The 20,290-nt window shown below is 35.5% G+C and overlaps 2 protein-coding genes across 2 annotated transcripts; one reads left to right on the forward strand and one right to left on the reverse strand.

Moving 5' to 3' along the window:
• Positions 1 to 223: 223 nt before the first annotated feature.
• Positions 224 to 14,997, forward strand: LOC122022590 (pre-mRNA-splicing factor ATP-dependent RNA helicase DEAH7-like). The gene is made up of 18 exons (XM_042580627.1): positions 224 to 391; positions 653 to 711; positions 810 to 933; positions 1,062 to 1,277; positions 2,279 to 2,352; positions 3,399 to 3,552; positions 3,646 to 3,822; positions 3,925 to 4,049; positions 6,009 to 6,106; positions 6,348 to 6,456; positions 7,876 to 8,053; positions 10,294 to 10,523; positions 10,604 to 10,783; positions 11,196 to 11,267; positions 11,342 to 11,518; positions 11,876 to 11,937; positions 12,981 to 13,133; positions 13,213 to 14,997. Exons 2-18 carry the CDS (start codon positions 706 to 708, stop codon positions 14,810 to 14,812), a joined length of 3,735 nt encoding a protein of 1,244 aa, XP_042436561.1. The 5' UTR covers positions 224 to 391; positions 653 to 705; the 3' UTR covers positions 14,813 to 14,997.
• A 650-nt stretch (positions 14,998 to 15,647) lies between these two features.
• Positions 15,648 to 18,864, reverse strand: LOC122025189 (probable protein phosphatase 2C 40). The gene is made up of 4 exons (XM_042583960.1): positions 18,760 to 18,864; positions 16,376 to 17,289; positions 16,003 to 16,267; positions 15,648 to 15,898 (listed from the first exon to the last, which is right to left on the reverse strand). The coding sequence occupies exons 2-4, from the start codon at positions 17,165 to 17,167 to the stop codon at positions 15,771 to 15,773; spliced, it is 1,185 nt and encodes a 394-aa protein (XP_042439894.1). The 5' UTR covers positions 17,168 to 17,289; positions 18,760 to 18,864; the 3' UTR covers positions 15,648 to 15,770.
• Between the last annotated feature and the right edge of the window lie 1,426 nt (positions 18,865 to 20,290).

Below are 20,290 nucleotides of genomic sequence, written 5' to 3' on the forward strand. Positions count from 1 at the left end.
TTTAAAAAAAAATTGTTTAATTTTTTATTAAAATTTATTAGATTTTTATTAAAAAATTAAGATTTTATTAATTTCCCATTTTTATAAAAATATTTTTAATAATTAATTAGAATTTTTAAAAAGTTATTTTGTTTTTTTAAAAGATCTGTTATTTTTTTTAGAAAAATTAGGAAACCGGGTATTTGTAATAAATTTCCTGATCATCGGCGACTTTACTTTTCTATAAATTTCCTGAATCGGCTATACTTTTCTGACACAATTCCCCATCGCCGCTGCCTCTCTCTTCCAAACACCGTTTTCGGCGCCGCCTCTCTCCCCCGAACAACGTTCCGCATCTCCTTCGGACAACTCGGCGCCGCCCTCTCTGCTCCGAACAACGTTCTCGGCGCCGGTATGTAACTTTTTTCACGAAATGTTTTGTTCTTCCAAATTCATGAACTAATTTCGTACCAAAATTATAGAACGAAGGTTAAAACTATCGATCTCCTATCATTCTTTTCCTTTTCTATCTCATTCTTTATCTCTTATCTTTCATAGGCTAATCAAAACCCTAAATCCCATCAGAACGTAAAAATCTCATATAAAAATCTCTCTATTACTATATAGTTTATTGATTTTGTATGGCTGCTTCATATACTGTGTTGTATTGCAGATTGACAGATTTTAGTAATTTGTGGAGCTTAATTCCTATTTGAACGAACCATTATGAAGGTACAATTCTATTTTTTTAACGGACTGTTTTTAATTAACCATTTCCCTTTTTTGGTAAAAGTTTCCAATCCTAACTGACCCTATTCCTACAATTTTAGAGTGATATGGATCTTGATACAATGACCACCATTTTAGAAGCAGAAATGGGCACTGCTGGAGGCTTGTACAATCCTCATAAGGAAAGACCAATTTATAGACCTCCTGAGAGAAAATCTTCTTTAGGTATGAGTTCCAGTTTGTATTGTTTATTTCATTGTCCTTTTCATGCTAGAAGTTAATGGTTGAGAAATTATGTATTCTTTTGCACTAGACGGTGCTTAATAATAACTTAGTGGTGGCACTGTCAACAGGATTGGATGTTCTTGCAAATGCAAAAAGAGAGAAACAGGACACATGCTTTAAAGTTCCTATTCAGCGAAAGGTAATGACCTTCGATTCTATTGACGAAGACGAGAAGATTGGTTCTTTTGGGATTGAGGATTCCGCAGATGATTCATCTCGTGGCACACATGGACATGCTGTCCGGCGGTATCGTGGATCTTTTATTGAGGACAATTCACTTTCTGGTAAAATATCTATCATTTCTCTACCTATCCATCAGAAGACATAGTCCTTTGGATAAAATGTTCTGAAAATGTCAATCACATATAATTTCATATATGGAGTCAATCACGCCCCCACGGGCGGGATCAACCGGTTATGACATGGTATTCTTGCAACATGGGTCGGGAGGTCGAAGGTCTGCGGCAGCAATTGCGATAACATCAATATCTGTCCGTGCTAAACACCTTCGACCGCCATGTCATCGCCGGGCCCGTATTCACCGTGATTTACTCCCTCTCATACTCGTGGGGCAGGGGTGAGGGGGCCGCTGGGCGGCGGGACCCGCCTTTTTGCAACATATATGGAGTCAATCACATATAATTTCATATATCGAAAGATATGGTGATAGAAAGGATCTATTGGTCGATTGGACAATAGTTTTAGATTCTTGTTTTATCTCCATCCCTCATTCCAATTCTGCATCCTTCCCAGATCTAAACTGAGGATGCAATTGGTGGTTGTTAGAGTGAATTGGGAGTAGATTTTGAATAGAAAGTGGATATCAGATTAATTATAAGAAAAAATATTGCTAGGGAAGTCAATATTAGGAGATGGTGATGGTTCTGGAAGCCAGAACTTGTAAGTTTTTTTTTCACATAGTTCACAGTAATGAGAAAATGATCCATTTATCAGCCACTAAATACTTATAAGTCGCTGTGTTTTACTTAAGATGAGAGAATCATATTCCTAGAATTCCTATGTTCACTTTCTTGAGAACTTTGATGGTGCCTTTTACATCCATAATCTATGTTAATACTCACTGTAATACAAACTACAACAGAGTAGGTTTGTGACATATTTATGACATCTTTTATGCCATTTACTATGATTATATATACATTTTCAAGAATTTGGGTGCAATTAAATGACTATCTTATTGAGCACAAGTAACTATTTATCTAGACATCTGTCTATGCTTATAATTTTTTTGAGATATGAAGAGGCTATTTTTTTAATGTTTCAGAGTCTACTATATGCGATGATGGAGGCAGCCAAAATTCTCATTCCCAACGAGAAAATGAGCCTCGAAATCTCAAGGTAAGTTATTTTGCATTAGGTGTTCAAGTATGAATTTATAAGTTGTTGCACATTCATTTGATTGTCTTTTACTAACAAAATGTATACAATATTTGATTGTCTTTTACTATTAAAATGCATGCAATATTGTTACAGTTACTTGAATAGGCATTATTTTCATATTTTGTGATCTAATTTTGTTCCTAATACTCATGGGAAGTTCATCCTTTGTAATGTGTCATGTCTATCACTAATGAACAAATCTAAAGGATGTTGATGACAACTAATCTGAATATTTTAACCAGTACAAATTGATGCTGTACTAGACTATCTAATTAATAGTTAATTTAGTAATTAGATTGGCTTGTTCATCCTTTGCAATTTCTCATGCCTATCACTGACGAGCAAATCAAGGAAAGAGTGGAGTCTCTATAGGATGTCAATGATAAATAATCTGAACATTTTAACTAGCATAAATTGATGCTGTACTAGTTGTAGTTAATTTAGTAATTAGATTGGCTTTTAGATTAACATTTTAATACAGTTCTTGTATCATAAAGTTCCAAAATGCATAATAAGATTTCATTTGATATTTTTGCTTCATGTGCATATAGAAAATTTTACATTGATTATGTAGCTGTGCCCTTTCTGCAAAATAGCCTTTTTGTTTCTTTGTTTTTCTTATCACCAAACATAATCTCTTTATTTTTAATCTCCTCACAGCTTGAAAGTTTGGTCCAATCAATCTGCTAAATATAAACAAACTCCCCAGTTTAAATTCTATGTTTATAGTCCCAAACTGCAATGTAATCTAAAAAATGTGGCATAATGTTATTAGGATGTAATTATGTAAATGCATGCTAGTGTTACAATACATGTATAGCAGAAATAAATCTTGTCAATTGATATTTTAACACAATTTGTGCAGCCTGCATTTCTCACTAGAATGTGTTCCGTGTATTTGTTTACCTTGTTACATTTTCTATTAACTTTTTATGTTTATCTTGCGTGATTTGTGAAGAGTACAACTTTCTCTTGACACTTGTCTATGCTTGTTAATTCCAAAGGTTTCTACATCAAGAAGCATCGATTCTCACAGTCCAGATAATCATGAGAGGCGTGAAAAACAAAAATATCGTAATAGTGAACATCGTATATCCTCGCACTATAACAATTCTAGCAGGAAGCGGAGTCGTTATGATCATACTTCTAGAACTCCTGGTACATTCTATATTGACTTCACTTATGGTTTGCCTGGCACAAATTCTAGTTTTCTTGAACTTTCTTTTGAAGCTATCTCCTGATACTTTCCAGCTAGGTCAGATTGGGATGATAGGAAGTCGGAATGGGATGATACCCCAAGACGAAGTTCTCAGGACACTTATTCATTGTCTAGTAGGCACCGACCTTCTCCATCTCCAATGTTAGCAGGTGCCTCACCTGATGCACGACTTGTGTCTCCATGGCTGGGTACTTCACCTCATTCCACAGGCAAGTGCTGGTGTAGTTTAATTATTTGAACAAAATCTATGTTTAATTTTTTTACTTGTTCCTTGCAAATATTTGCTAATAATTTATCATGTGATCCTATAGCTTCTCCGTGGGACAGCATAGCTCCCTCTCCGACACCGATACGTGCCTCTGGATCTTCCAGAAATTCTGGTTCATATCAAAGAGGGAAGCATCGTCTACATGCTAGTGGTGTAGCAGGTCATGAGGTAGCATTTGGTTCCTATGAATATGTTTGGGCTGAATATTTTTGTGCATCCATTACAATTTCATACTTCAATTATCTATTGTTCTAAACTGGAGATTGCAATCTAATATGACACGACAACATTGAATGAAAAAGAGATTTGCATGCTAGCTGACATGAATTTCTTTTGTATGAAACGAGGAAGGATGCCTACCTAACGAAATGTTGTATACTATAAAAGGCACTATTTTTCAATAGTGACAATTCAACTAGTGGAACAGTCAATTTTCTGAAAAAAAAAATCAAGTTAAGGAATGTTAATTGTATTTGATTGTTGAGAGCTTATTAGAATCTTAAGTGACATATTTTCTGTATAAATTATACTGAATTTTTTTTACTAACTGTATGTTTAATGGCATAATTGGCGTTTTGCCATTATAGTATTAGTAAACTGAATTTGTATATTTCTTATGTAGTCCATGCATGAATAATGCTACCACAAAATATCTGCCACTGAAGAGCACATTAATATACTTGTAATCTTTACTCTTATGACATTATCTTGTTGCATTTGTACCACCTCAATTTAGTGCCACATGATGAGTTGTGGGCTAATAGAGTAGATTTATATTAGATGCGTTAGCTACTATTATCTTGGGTTTAAGTATTTTAGACTAGTGATCAGGCCTGATAAGATATTGAGCTAGTTCAAGTAGGCCATGAGACTAAACCTATGCATGAGGTATTGGAAACCAATGCCTGTTTGATGGTGTAGCCGGCCCACCATTGAGCCTCATATGTTGCCGATTAGGGAGGATTGTGGGTTATGAGTCGAGAATTTGGATCTTGATAGAGACGTCAAGACTTACTGGGAGAGATTGTACCAATCAAATTTAATCCAATACGGTGAGTTATCGGCCAACAGGGAATATTTATTAGATTAGATCAGTTAACAACTATTAACTTTAGCTTAAGTATTTTGGGACAACGGTTGAGTTTGACGAGTTAAGAGGTCCATTTATGTAAGTTGTGTCAATTGTTATCAAAGCTATGTAATTCTAGGCATGGTGAGGTATTGGAATTGACTTTCGATATGATGGTGTAGTCATCATTAGTCCTCACATGTTGTTGATTAGGGAAGATTCTAGGCAATGAGTTGACGGTGATGTAAAAACTTAAGTGAGGAGATAGTGACACCCCAATTTAAGTTCTCACAAGTTATAGGCTAATAGAGGAGATTTATAAGTTTAGATGAGCTAGCTACTATTAACTTAGGGTTAAGTATTTTATGCCAGTTATCAGGCCTGCTAATGTTTCATACGCCTTTTGAAGTTTCATTGATATGTTGAGTTTCAACTATGCAAATTTTCATGTTATGGGCATATGATCTTATAGACTTGAGGCAATCTTCTATTCACCATGGTATCTTCTTGTTCTTCCAATTTGGTTGTTCAGTTTCCTTGCATTTAAGATGAAAATCCAATTGCAGTGCCAATTGCTGCTTATTTTATATGTGAATGTACAAAATTATAGATGCAAGTTGGACTAAGGCCTATATTTTTCCTGTTTTCCTAGTGAACTAAATCATAGTTAAAAATTATCCTATTGAAATAGTAAGATTTTCTGAAACAGTACCCTAGTTAAATATTTTTGACATTTTTGACAAAAGCCTCAGTCACCATTTGCAAAATATTTCAGTATTGCTACTTTTTTCTGAGAATATTGCCCTCCATAGTGAAATCTAGCAACGGTGTTTTCTTTGCTTCTCCCTGTTTCGATTATGCATTCATGCATCCATGCCCACATGCATGGCAGGGAAAAGTATCAATATTTTTCCTTACTATTTTGGCATCAATTCTTCTGGCTGGTTAACCTTTTACTAGTCTACAAATTTTCTCTTTGGAATATTCTGTGATTGCTAACTATTTGCTCAATGACTATCAAGAGTTACTGATGTTTTATTCTTTTTCTGTCAAACTAGGATAATGAAGCTGCAGAGAGCTCGTTGACAACTTTTAAGTCTTATGATATTACTGAGGAAATGCAGCAGGAGATGGATTATGATGCAGATCGTGCATGGTAGTTACTTGACTATGAATTTCGTTCTTTTGTTGAATTAAATTGAATTATTTATATTTGCTGGGTATGCTCGTCTACCTATCAACCAATTAAACCAATTTGTATGATCTCCTACAATAATGTACTGAGAATAAGTTAAGCTTTTAGCCTCTAGAGGTTTGCTATGCATGATAAAATCAGTTGAAATTGTTGTAATCACCTAGGATCAACGGTTGACTTGATTGCTTTTGAATTTATTTAGGTATGATAGAGAAGAGCATAGCACAATGTACGATGCTGATAGCTCATCTTTGTTTGGAGGGGATGATGCTTCTTATCAGAAGAAAGAAGCAACGCTCACAAAGAAATTGGTAAAATTTTCTTTTATTCTTCCTCATTTTTTATGTAGTTGCAGAACAATAAGCTATCAATATACCCAGGATTTTTTAAATTTATCATCTGGATGCGTGGTTGCAATTTGAATCATAGACGGTTTTGTAGTTGAATTACAATATGTTCAGAATTGGTTGTGTAGCAAGTTACTCAGCCACCCAACTAAATATTTACATTCTTCTGGCTATTTGCTTTTATGATTGCTAAACAAGAGGTGGAATTAGAATCCTCTCTCAGAAAATCCTATCAAAATTTGCCAATTTGTGGAAATCATGTGACAAAAAGTTCTGATATTTGCCCACCATACTGATATACTATAATTGCAAACTTGCGGAATTTATCTAGCTTTGAATCCCACTATAGGCATCAAATTTCAGCAAGCCAATTGAATTTGAAATGAGGTTTCATATGAAAATAAATTGAAGATTATTGTTGAAAAGAGGAACAGAAAAAGCATCTTATAGCTGGTTAAACTATAGTTAGGCACTCTGTATGGTTTGTGTCATGAAATTAAGGTGAACCTTGGAAGGTTTCTGCTACAAATTTGATAAAGACCTGGAAGTTGTTGCTAAAATTCTGGGCCGGAATCCATCTTCACCAAATGGAGGCTTTACCCCCATATACATATATACTATCCATGGGCAGGCCACTGGCATTTCCCTTTCTCAAAGGGGTGGGGTGGGGGAAGGGACTGACATGAAGCTTGAGTCACGATATGCCACCAGTATCCACTTTCCTACTTTAAGTGTTTTGCTGATTCGAGCCGTTTTCAAGAATAGGAAAAATTGTTGAATTATTTTTGTCAGTTTGGTATGATGCATAGATCTCTTATAGTCATTGTGTGACATGCTTATATTTTGCTTGATATTATTAGTAGTTGCCTTCTAGATCGAGGAAAAACAAAGTATTGATAAGGTGGATATTGTGTAATCCCTGTATAATTTTCTTGTGGCATCACCTATGTACTAGCCCCTTGGATAAATACCTTTCTGTGTTATCTGTTAGTTTTTACTGTAGAATGGATAAATCCTCAAGGGGAATGGAAAACAAGTACCAGCAGAATTGCTGTGGTTTTATTGGTCACTGTTAGGTTGATACTGTGTAAACTTTCCGTTGCATGACTCTGTTCTAGCCTCTTGGATAACCCCTTTCTGTCTGTGACCATTGCCTTAACCTTCTGTAAATTGGTATTCCTGAATTACACCCAGAGATGTTTACCAATCCTTATATCATGAAGAACCATAAAAATCCTCTCTCTTTTTTTTCCATTTTTTCTTTCAAATTATCCAATTTATTTGACTACCCAGTACATAATATTTGGATTCTTATGTTAATGTATCCTCCACTATGCTATGCTTGTTGTACATTGCTCATCTCTCCTGCACCTAATCTTGCAGACTCGCAAGGATGGAACTTTAATGACTCTTGCTCAAAGTAAGAAATTGTCACAACTAACTGCTGATAATGCTCAATGGGAGGATCGACAGCTATTGAGATCTGGAGCTGTTAGAGGGACAGAGGTTCAGATGGATTTTGACGATGAGGATGAGCGCAAAATCATACTTTTAGTTCATGGTATGCTAAGTTAGATTAATGATATGACTCCTCCTTGATTCTTCATCCATCAGCAAATTTAATGTCTGAATAAAATAATGCTAAGATTGTAGTGCTTTTATCACAAATATTAATTATGGAGTTAGAATTGTGCTTCGCTGAAACATGCTTGCTTATTTGGCGAAAGTGGATGCCAGCCCTCCAATTGACCCACGTTGCATATTAGTTATTGCATAGTGCACTGCACTGATTATAACAGATAAATATGGGTGATCTATCCTTATACTCTTTCATAGTCAGACAAAGTCACGTAGGTTACAATTCTATTATTTTGATATTTGACTGATGTAGTTATTAATATCCCCAAATTAGACATCTTTATGTTAATTTATATAATTATTATAGATAATAATTGATTTGGAATCATGAATATTAACATATTCAGCTCTCTACATTTTAAATTCTTGGTTCCATCATAATACATATTTGTTGATATGAATGGCTGATATTTACGTCTAGGAAATACTTTAGATTACTTATTCTTTATTTTAGAAGTTTTGAGAAATGTATACCGCCAAGTTACATAAATTTAATACAACAACAACCAAGCCGATGTATATATCGAAACCCTATCGGAGCCTTGGTGCAATGGTAAAGTTGCCGCCGTGTGACGTAGGTCATGGGTTCAAATCTTAGAAATAGCCTCCTACAAATCAGGGTAAGGTTGCGTAGAATAAACCCTTCCTTGGGACCCCACATTGGCGGGAGCTTCGTGCGCAGGGCTGCCCTAATTAATTATTTTTGCTCATGAGAAAACTATAATAAGTAAAAGCCACTGTTGATAAAAATCACCGTATCTTGGTCCAAAAAGATTCTTTGTATATCGTCATTATTTCTTGTTGATATTCTCACTTGATTATAATGGAAGGAAATATCACCTTTTTTTAAGAGATATAGGTGCTAAGAGTGGAGACAAGGAATGCTTAAATTAGACGAGGATTTTATATCCATGAGTTAGATTCGACAACCTAGATTGTTTATAGATTAAGCTATTCTCTTAATTGATTTAAGAGCAAGAATGTTGCACCAACAACTAAATCGTTGTCAAATCTACCCTCAACATATATCGTTGTCAAATCTACCCTCAACATATAGCTTGACCCAGAATCAAACCATCTTATGTTTAAGGAAGATCGTAATGTTGTTTCAATTAGATCTAAGTAAGATGACAAATACCTTCACCCTTAAGATGAACCATCTGAGAGGCCTAAGATAGAGGAATAAATTAGCAAAGCATAATATTTTGCTCTTGTATTATAGTTGCAGCCACACTAGATGACACATGAAAGCATGCTGATGTCTTCCATACACTGAAATGTGGGAATAAGCATTGTAAGGTTTTGTTAGAGATGCATAAATCTTTATTGAGGCAATTACGAAGTACAATCGGCATCTGAATCTTACCCTCATTCTCCTATATTTGCCAAAGTGGATCAAATTTCTCTATCAGGCATGGAGAGGTGTTTGGTGCTTATTCTAATGGGAGACTACAATGACAATACTTGATATTACATTTTTGTTATGAATGTTTCTTATAACATTCTTTTTTTATCATGATTGCATGAACTCTCTATCATACATAATGTAAGTGAGATACAGGCCTTTAAACACAGTAAAAGTTATTAAGCTCAAGCTTGTCAGACCTATGCAAACCCAAAAAAGAACTAAAGCCTCAATAAGCCAAAGATGGAAATAGAATCTCAACCTTATTTATCCAATTTTACTGTGAGATTAAAGAACTTTCAAACAATCTCAAAGATTCACTTTCACTTTCTTTAATCCCACTTGAGACCATGAGTGATGTTCAATTATTGTAGGAATATACGAGTGCAAAGTGTAAATTAAATGAATAAACAAGATAAAGAATTGAAAATATCATACTCCCTTTTGCCAACTGACAAATTTAGTTATCACAATTTTATTAATATATTTATTGTCATATATCCCATGGACATGATGATGCATTTGTTAATCCCATAATAGTTAAGCAAATCTTCTTTGTCAGTGATCCTGATCAATTCAGTGCTACCTACCCATAATCATTTTTTAAAATTTTCATTGACAAGAAAATTTGAAACTGCAAAACCTTTTTCTCTATTGTTGCCTATTTGGTTTTATTATCAAGGTACTGTATTGCCAATTAAGAGTTGGTCCAAAAATACTTCTAAAATTTACTTAGCACTCGTACCCTTCTTCTGCAGATACAAAGCCTCCTTTCCTTGATGGAAGAGTAGTCTTCACTAAACAGGCAGAACCAGTAATGCCTATAAAGGATCCAACATCAGACATGGCCATAATCGCACGCAAAGGTTCTGCTCTTGTTAGAGAAATTCATGAGAAACAGAGTATGAATAAATCACGTCAGCGATTTTGGGAGCTGGCTGGATCAAAACTTGGAGAAATTTTAGGGGTCCAGAAGACGGCTGAGCAGGTTGATTTGTGTAATGATAAGCTGTTTTTTCTTGCTGAAATTTATAGAGCTATTCTGCTTGACATGTTTCAAATATACAGATCGATGCTGATACTGCAGTAGTTGGAGAAGAGGGTGAAGTGAATTTTAAGGAGGATGCCAAGTTTGCTAGACATATGAAAGAAAAAGGTGAAGCAGTGAGTGAATTTGCCAAGTCAAAGTCCCTTTCACAACAACGCCAGTATCTTCCAATATATTCTGTGCGTGATGAGCTATTGCAGGTACGAAATTGTCAGATTCACACTGCAAATTTTTGTACTTTATGTCATGTTTTATTATATTTAAAGCTTATATTTCCTTTTTCCTATTAAGTCCAATAGTTGCCTTAAGTTCATTTTCAAGTTATTTCCTTGTTCATTTTACGACACTTTTCATGCTCTCCCTGTAATCCCTATTCCTTTTCTGTAGAATCTGACAATGTTCCTTCCATTGTCCCGTCCCAATTGTTTCCATAGCATTTTATATCTCTGATAAGCACTGAACGTATTCCTCAATGTTGTTCTGTCATGTTCTATAGTGCATCCATGCTATGTTGTTATGGCACTGTTTTCTGATCAATATATCCACTATTTGGTATGCTGTAGTTATTTTTTAATTGTGACATAGTGTTGTAAAGTATGTGCTCTATGCTAGGTTGTTCGTGAAAATCAGGTTATAGTGGTAGTTGGTGAGACTGGTTCGGGAAAGACAACACAATTGACCCAGGTATGATACTCAAGACTATTTTTCATAAAACATCTGCTAGTTTAGTCTGTCTTATATTAAAGATTTCTTGACAGTACTTATATGAAGATGGTTATACAACTGGTGGTATCATTGGTTGCACACAACCAAGGCGAGTGGCAGCAATGAGTGTTGCAAAGCGAGTGAGCGAGGAGATGGAGACAGAGTTGGGTGATAAAGTTGGTTATGCTATAAGATTTGAGGATGTAACTGGCCCAACTACCATAATAAAGGTATGTTAGTTTTGGTGATTAACAGTCAACACTCTGCTAAACTCGTCTCTGGAGTGGAAATTTTGAAAAGTGTCTTGTACTATTATAATGAATTAAATGGCTCCATGATTGCCTTGGAACTGGACATACAGAATATTGTAGAAGTATTCCAAAAACTTAAGTATGTTTAAATTATATTAACTTCAATCTTGTTTGGATTTCCAACCTAATTGGAATGATAGTATTATGCAACATGGTTACTTGCTTGTCAATCATTTTAATGTAGGCTTGTCATAGTATTGAAAGTTCATAATGATTGCGTTGTTATAGAATATTTGAAATATCCCGACCCTAAAGTTATATTTATTGTTGTAACAGTACATGACTGATGGGGTTCTTCTGCGAGAAACACTGAAAGACTCTGATCTTGACAAATACAGGTATGTTTATCTTATTTTTCTACTTTTTATTAAACATCTTACCTACAACTTTTAGAATTCTAGTAGCCCTTAGTCTGTTAATATGAAATTTTTTGGAGTAATATTTTTACATGTTTAGCTTCATCTTCTTTCCATGTTTTTTGGATATTAAAAACATCATTTTCAATAAGTTCACTTATGTTCATTAGTCAACCATAACCAGTTACCTATATGAACCAAGCATACCTATTTACTTATCCATGTAACCATAGTTATTCTCCCTGTTTGTAAATTGTGATGAGTTTTGTGTAGTACTTGTATTCCTTATAAAGTTACAACAAGAAAGCCGAGGAGCTATTTTCTCTTATAGGATATTGGAGAGTGGTAAATTCACCAAAATTGGATGGAAGCAATATAGAGGAAGGTTTCCAAGACTTCTCTTTGCCTCTAGCTTTTTCATTAAAGGAAAAAAAGGAAATGTACAACTGAGAAAAAATTTCTATTTCCTTCTTGGTTTTCTTCCCTTGTAAGAAAGATACCCTTGATGATGAACTAAACCATTAGTTGATCTCAGTTTTTTTAATGTCTATTTGATTGTTTGCTATGTTTAAGTGACTTATTGTACACCACATATTTTCTATTGTGGCTATAAGTAGGGGATATAGCCCAAGATAAGACTTGGTTGCTGGTGTTGTATCGGATATTCTCTAGTGTAGCCACCAATTATGTTAAGTATAGTTTGCTAAAATCTGCTCGACCATACAACAAATTGACTTACCCCAACAATTGGGACTCTTATTCTCCTTGTTATTAGTCTTTATTTGAAAAAAAGATCCTGCTTATTAGAGCTATTCTGAATATTCTTTCAGTACCATGATATTTGCAGCCTAAAGTTTAAATTATGACTTTAATGACTGATATACTTGTCTATTTATGCTTTAATTTTCAGTTCTTTACTTTTGCAAATCTATATTTTAGAAAATGTCTGTTGTACTGTATACAATAAATTCGCCTCCAGGAGTATTACAATTTCAATTTTCTTGTGAATTGCTTCTCTTTTTCAGAGTAATTATCATGGATGAAGCACATGAGAGATCGCTTAGCACTGATGTTCTATTTGGAATACTTAAAAAAGTAGTTGCTAGGCGGCGTGATTTCAAGCTCATTGTCACATCTGCGACTTTGAATGCTCAAAAGTTCTCCAATTTCTTTGGAAGGTATAGTGTTAATTCAACTTGGTATGTACTATCGTTGATGTTTTTTCTCCTAATCTCTGCTTAAAACCTCTTTTATCAGTGTTCCAATTTTCTACATTCCTGGAAGGACCTTTCCGGTGGATATTCAGTTCAGCAAAACACCCTGTGAAGACTATGTTGATGCTGCAGTTAAGCAGGCTATGGCCATACACATCACTAGCCCTCCTGGTGACATCCTCATCTTTATGACAGGGCAGGATGAGATTGAAGCTGCGTGCTATGCTCTTGCTGAACGAATGGAGCAACTCATTTCTTCTGCAAGCAAAGAAGTCCCGAAACTTTTGATATTACCAATCTATTCTCAGTTGCCAGCTGATCTGCAAGCCAAGATATTCCAGAAAGCAGAAGGCAATGCTCGGAAATGCATTGTGGCAACCAACATTGCAGAGACCTCACTTACAGTGGACGGTATCTTCTATGTGATAGATACAGGTTATGGTAAAATGAAGGTCTACAATCCTAGAATGGGTATGGATGCTCTTCAAGTCTTTCCAGTTAGTCGTGCAGCTGCTGACCAACGAGCTGGTCGTGCTGGAAGGACTGGTCCTGGTAAATGCTATCGCTTATTTACTGAATCAGCCTATCAAAATGAAATGCTTCCTAATCCTGTCCCAGAGATCCAGCGAACAAATCTAGGGAATGTAGTCTTGCTGTTGAAATCCTTGAAAATTGAAAATCTTTTGGATTTTGACTTCATGGATCCACCGCCACAAGAAAACATCCTCAATTCTATGTACCAGCTATGGGTTTTGGCTGCCTTGAACAATGTTGGTAGTCTGACTGATATTGGTTGGAAGATGGTTGAATTCCCTTTGGATCCGCCCCTTGCCAAAATGTTATTGATGGGTGAGCAGTTGGAATGCATTAATGAGGTTTTAACAATTGTTTCTATGCTTTCGGTGCCTTCTGTTTTCTTCCGACCAAAGGACCGAGCAGAGGAAAGTGATGCAGCCAGGGAAAAGTTTTTCGTTCCAGAGTCTGACCACTTGACCCTTCTCAATGTATATCAACAATGGAAAGCAAATCAATACCGTGGAGATTGGTGTAATGATCACTTCTTGCATGTAAAGGGTCTTCGAAAGGCAAGGGAAGTCAGATCTCAGTTACTAGACATACTCAAGCAATTGAAGATTCCCTTGACTTCATGCGGATTGGACTGGGACATGATCAGAAAGGCAATCTGTTCTGCATATTTCCACAATTCTGCCAGACTGAAAGGTGTGGGTGAATATGTGAATTGCCGAAATGGTATGCCTTGTCATCTTCATCCCAGCAGTGCCCTCTATGGGCTCGGATACACTCCAGATTATGTGGTTTATCATGAGCTTGTGCTGACTACCAAGGAGTATATGCAATGTGTGACTGCAGTTGAGCCACATTGGCTGGCTGAGTTAGGACCGATGTTTTTCTCTGTAAAAGAGTCTGATACATCTATGCTCGATCACAAGAAGAAACAAAAGGAAGAGAAGACTGCAATGGAGGAGGAAATGGAGAATCTTAGGAAAGAACAGGCTGAAGCTGAGAAATTGAACAAGGAGAAAGAACGAGTAAAGCAAGCTAAGCAGCAGCAACAAGTCGCAATGCCAGGATTGCGGAAAGGCACTTCAACATATATCAGACCCAAGAAAATGGGTTTGTAAATTGCATTTTTATCTTTCTACATCATTTTGTAATCTCTATCAGTGATGCATATGTGCCTTCCTTGTAGATGTTTAGTTATGCCACAATTGTAGATGTTTGTCCATGGTGTTGTACTGTACTTCAACGTCTGATAGTTTATTTTCAATTAATGAAGGCTGATGATACGAAACTGCAGATTTGGTAATTTGTTTCACTGTATTTGCTTGATCTTGCTGAGGATTTCATTGCCCTTGTAAAGTCTGGTCACTGGTCATGAGTTTGTGACACTGTGATGTGAGTTTAGTTTGTTTATATTGGCACAGATAAATGCTAAATCTGAAGAAAAGTTAATATCATTCTCATCAATGTTTAGTTGTTTACTGCGATTGAACTTTATCTGAACAGATTGAGCTCCAATGCAAACCAGTTTTTTGGATGCTAAGAACTTGTTAGGATAATTTTATTACTTATCATAATAAATGACTGAGGAAAATTTCATGCCAACACAAGATTGATGAAAAACACCAACTTCAATTTGGTTGCATATCCACTATTTTTTCCCTTTATTTGGTCATTTTGGTAGTTCATCATTAATATCTTGATTATAATTAATTTGTAGGAGGTTCTCTTTGTTGATTTCCCTGCTTTGTTACTATTTCTTATAAATTTTAACAAAAAATATATATATATAGCGGTTGAAGTTTGATGACGAGTGGGAAAAATTCCTGTCCGACAAATAAAGATAATTCACAAATATATATATAAAAAAGTGTAGTTTCATTTATTCACAAGATGTTATTCTAATTGATCTGACATGAATTAAAATGCTTCCAAACTGACATAATCTCCCTTTTGCGCACAATAGAATTTTGCGTACATCTTAGAAATAACGATTTGCTCTGAAGTTGGAAAATATACATGCAGAGTATTCTGGCTTCTATTTACAATCACTTTACTGATAGCATGAACCTAAAACATTCATAGACATGTTGATGCAGTTGATGTTTGGTTATGGGCCCCGAGGAGAACAATGACGACTGAAACATCATCGTGATACTTCCTCCTGATGCCAGCAGGGATGTTCAGCAATTGATCGAGGTTCATTCCTGAAAAGCGATACGGTATTGAATAATTTCTATGTAACTAAAGGGCAACACTGATATTACACAAGGTCAAAACTTAGCAAACTTATACACAAGATTTGATATACCTGCAATCTGGGCCGCTCTTGAAACAAGCTGCTCCACAAGGAATTTGGCTGGATCACCAGTTGGGTTGTCGAACACATAAGAGGCTACCAGCCTCACAACTTCATCATTACTAAAGAAGTCAAACAAACCATCACTAGCTAATATCACAAAACAATCACCTTCTGAAACTTTGTGGTTTGCAACTGATGGTTCTGTTGATATATAAGGTGGACTGGACAGATTTGGAACTTTAAGTATACCCATTAAAGCATCATTCATCTTTTTCTGCAGATTCACAAAAATAAAATCAGAATGACCCAAACATTTGAGAGCCAATATGGATTGTGGATAATATATAAAATGCACAAAGCACAAATATTTGATCAGTGTTACCATTTTGAGATAACCTACACCAAATGCACGAGTTAATCTCAGTTTTCCTTTAACCTTTCTTCCTATTATTGTCTTTGAATCATCTGGGTGCTCAGACATAAGTCTCATACACTCTTTCTCATTATCAACTGAGTGGCATTCATTTAACTGAACTGCTTGCAAATCATTAACACCATTTCCTTGAGAAGAAGCCAATATAGCGCGACTATCACCAAGGCTGAGTGTATATAAGTATGATCCATGAAGAAGCACAACCAAAACACAAGAACCAATAGAAACTAGATCTGGACGATCATCCATTTCTCGTTCAACCACATGCAAGAAATCATTTTCAGCCTGCGCAAGGGCTTGTTGAAGGCAATCAACTATGCCAAATCTGAATAAATCACGTGAGGGATCATCTTCTAGGTCATGAACAAATCTTTTGTCGTTGAATTGATTGACTGGTAGAGATTGATATCTATGAAGAACGCCGTCTTCTACAAAATGTTGGGGAAAATCATTCGGGAAAAGACAGTCCAAATTCTTAATTTCTTTATGTTTAATTCTTGAGTCCAATGTGTTTAGATATACCATAGTATTCTCATACAAAGTTCCAGCTAGAAAATCAGCTGCATCCCGCCCATTAAAACCATCAAAAACAGCACAGAAAAGGAAGCCATTTTCTTCTGAACATACAGCTTGTACTCTATCTTCCCCTGCTGCTCCACCAGCCATTTGAACTTCCACGGCATTTAAAAAACCTCCATTTATTGGAGCACTCAGTGATTTGAAATGATCTTGTGAAGTCATACTTTCACTTAAACCAGTTGCATTAGTCCTTAACGAAGATGATAAGACATCCAAGCTCAGTAATGATGTTGAAGAAGCCACCTTGTGGAAGGTTCTTGAAGAATCCAAGATAGGTAATATTCCTGTGCCAAGCAAACCATTACCTATATTTGTATTCCCTAAAGTCGCGTTTCCACTTATAGCAGCCCCTGATAAGCAAGCAAATGTACTTTTGCTAGTAGGAAATTCATTAGTTAGGTTCTCTTGTTTAACAGAGCAATGATAACTAAAGTTTACATTAAGTTGTTGATCTGACTGAGCAACTAATCTGCTTAGCATGTTTATTGTTGAATCTAATAAGTTCTCCCTTCGAAGTGAATATCTGTATAAAACCAAAATCACACAACTAATTAATCGAAAGGTTAAACACAATCATGCTTGATTTTCCAAAGCAGTATGTAAGAAGGATAATATTTTCATAGGTGTATATCAAACAGTAAAGGTATGACATTTAGAGATAAATTCCTATCTAAAAAGCAAGTCAATCATCATTATTCTAATATCATGTAATGCAAAATTTCGCTGACCTAAGTATCCATATTTCCATGACAAAAGGTGAGGACTAATGGTCATATTATTGCCTACTAGTTAAAATACATACATTCATGTAATGCCAATAAGAAAGCACATGCAAGGTTTAGGGGATTTGGTAAGTTGCAGATATTCCTGTTGTACTATAGGAGAATTCTTTTTGGAAGAGAATGAATCAACACAATCAACATTTAGATACCAATGGCACCTACTGTTAACTATGAGCTACAATACTATATACAGTATGTAGAAGACTAGCTTTTTTTTATATATATAATTTAGGTGTTCAAGCTTCGACCAACTAATCCTGATGGCTTCCCTCCCGGTTCGCTTACCAGATAAATCCAAAGCACAACTTATGCACACTCAGAGGCGGACCTCTAGAATATTCGTTCCTATTGGGATTTGAACTATAATCCTCTTATTTGTTCCTATGAGTGTTCTACCACAGCACCACTCGGGGGCAAAAGAAATAAAAAACAAACTTTCTTGTGGTTTCAAATCATGTAACTTCCCAAGTAGAAAGAACCAACCATACCACCATAAAGTCCTGTAATCCTAAAATATAATAATAATAATAATAATTATCATTATAATAAAGTGTATGAGGCTTGTGAAGAAAAAAAACATCTCCCAATATATGTTATTTTAAGGCTAGAGATCCTGTGACAATCATTCATCTGATATAAAATCGTCTATAATTCAATATCATCACTATGGGCTCATCAATCGATGTATCTGGAATTAGGATAATAGAAATGCAGGCAGAATTTCACAACTTCTAATTTAGCAGAGAACATTCTAGCACAATATGCACCCACATTACCACTCAAGGCATAAAAAATCTCTTCTATCTCATTATATCGATACTACTGGAGAATGCCAAACACCACAAATACTAACTCTTAAAAAGCATTCGAACTGATAGAACAGTCGCACGCCAAAACCTGGAATCACCACTCGGGAGGAAAGCTCGGAAATTGCCGAGGAACGAAACGGGAAGAACAGAAGCTATAGCCTACCTTCTCCCGACGAAGTCACCGATCGATCGCTCAGCCTGAATCGCGAAGCCAACGGAAGGCAGAATCAGAGACTCCAGCAGCACTGCTTTCCTTTTGCGTGATATTATTAAGGAGAGCAATTAAAACTTAATATATACGCCAAGAGATGGAGGCGTTGCTTACGAAACTGTCTCTCGGACAATGTTTAAGAGTGAAGAAATATAATGAATCTTAACTATTTTGAGACATATTCGCCCTTTTTTTAGTAATTTATAAGCCAACCATTTAAAAGAATTAGTTGCTTAGCAAATTAGTATCTTTCCTCCTTAATTTGAGGAAATAAATTCAATATATTTGATAGCCCAACTTAGATTGTTGCATAGATTTGTTTGTGGTCTAAGGAAAGGAAATTAACATGCAGGAGTTAAATCATGAACGATTATTTATCTTTGGAATAATTATTAACATATAAGAAAGATATTTAACTCGATTTTATCGAGATTCGAATCTCAAATCTCATGATGATAACACCTCATATTTTAATCACTCGATCGGGGACAGAAGGAAAGAAAACATTGTGGCAAAAAGGTGAATACACTCATCCCCCAGCGCTCTCGCCAACTCGTCCCAAGGTCAACACAAAGGAGGTAAATCACGGACGGCTACTAGTTTTTGGAATAGTGACTAGTATATAAGGGAGGTATTTTACCTCGATTTTTATTGAGATTCGAACCCCAAACCCCATTATGACAATACTTCATGCGCTAATCACTATACCCATCCGAGAGAACAAAAAGAAAAGGAAACACGTTGATAGACTTGGACGACCACGAGCCTTTTATTTGGATCCATTTGCATGTTACCTACTATCTCACGATGATAAAAGGTGATTCTTTTGTGAGAAAATTTTAAAAAAAATATTGTGAGCCGAACAAAATTTTTTATCAAAACGGCCACGAGCCTTTCGTTCGGATAGATGTTTTTTGGTAAAAAAAAAACCTTTAATTTTCTTTAATCATAGAGTTTTTTTCAATCTTGACTTTAAGAATGTGATGAATAGGGATTTTAGGCAGGATTTGTGCTTTTATCATAATGTTACTAGCCAAATTGGGAAAAAGAATTCAATTGGTAAAAGATGTTTATGGAATTTTTGAGAGTTGGCATTTGATAATGATTTTTTAAGATCAATTATGCAATCAATTAGTTGGTGCAAGTGAGTTTAAATTTGGCAATACATTGACTAAGAATATATTAACTTGAATGAAAATTTTTAAAATATATTATGAGCCGGCTCAATCTAAGTGAGCTGGATTGACCCATCAGATCGGTCGGTCCGGAGTGGTCGAATTCATTCATTTACTGAACCCAGTATTTAAGCTTAGCAAATATTCATGTCACGTACACTATAAAAAAAATTGTAGGACGAATATTTGGGACGAATATTATTCGTTACAAATTTGCGACCAATTTTGCATCGAAAATCTAATTCGTTGCTAATAAGCAACGAAATTCACAACGAAATATATTCGTCGTAAATTAGCAAGAAATATAT

Source organism: Zingiber officinale, chromosome 9B, assembly GCF_018446385.1.
Source record: "Zingiber officinale cultivar Zhangliang chromosome 9B, Zo_v1.1, whole genome shotgun sequence".
Taxonomy (NCBI): domain Eukaryota; kingdom Viridiplantae; phylum Streptophyta; class Magnoliopsida; order Zingiberales; family Zingiberaceae; genus Zingiber; species Zingiber officinale.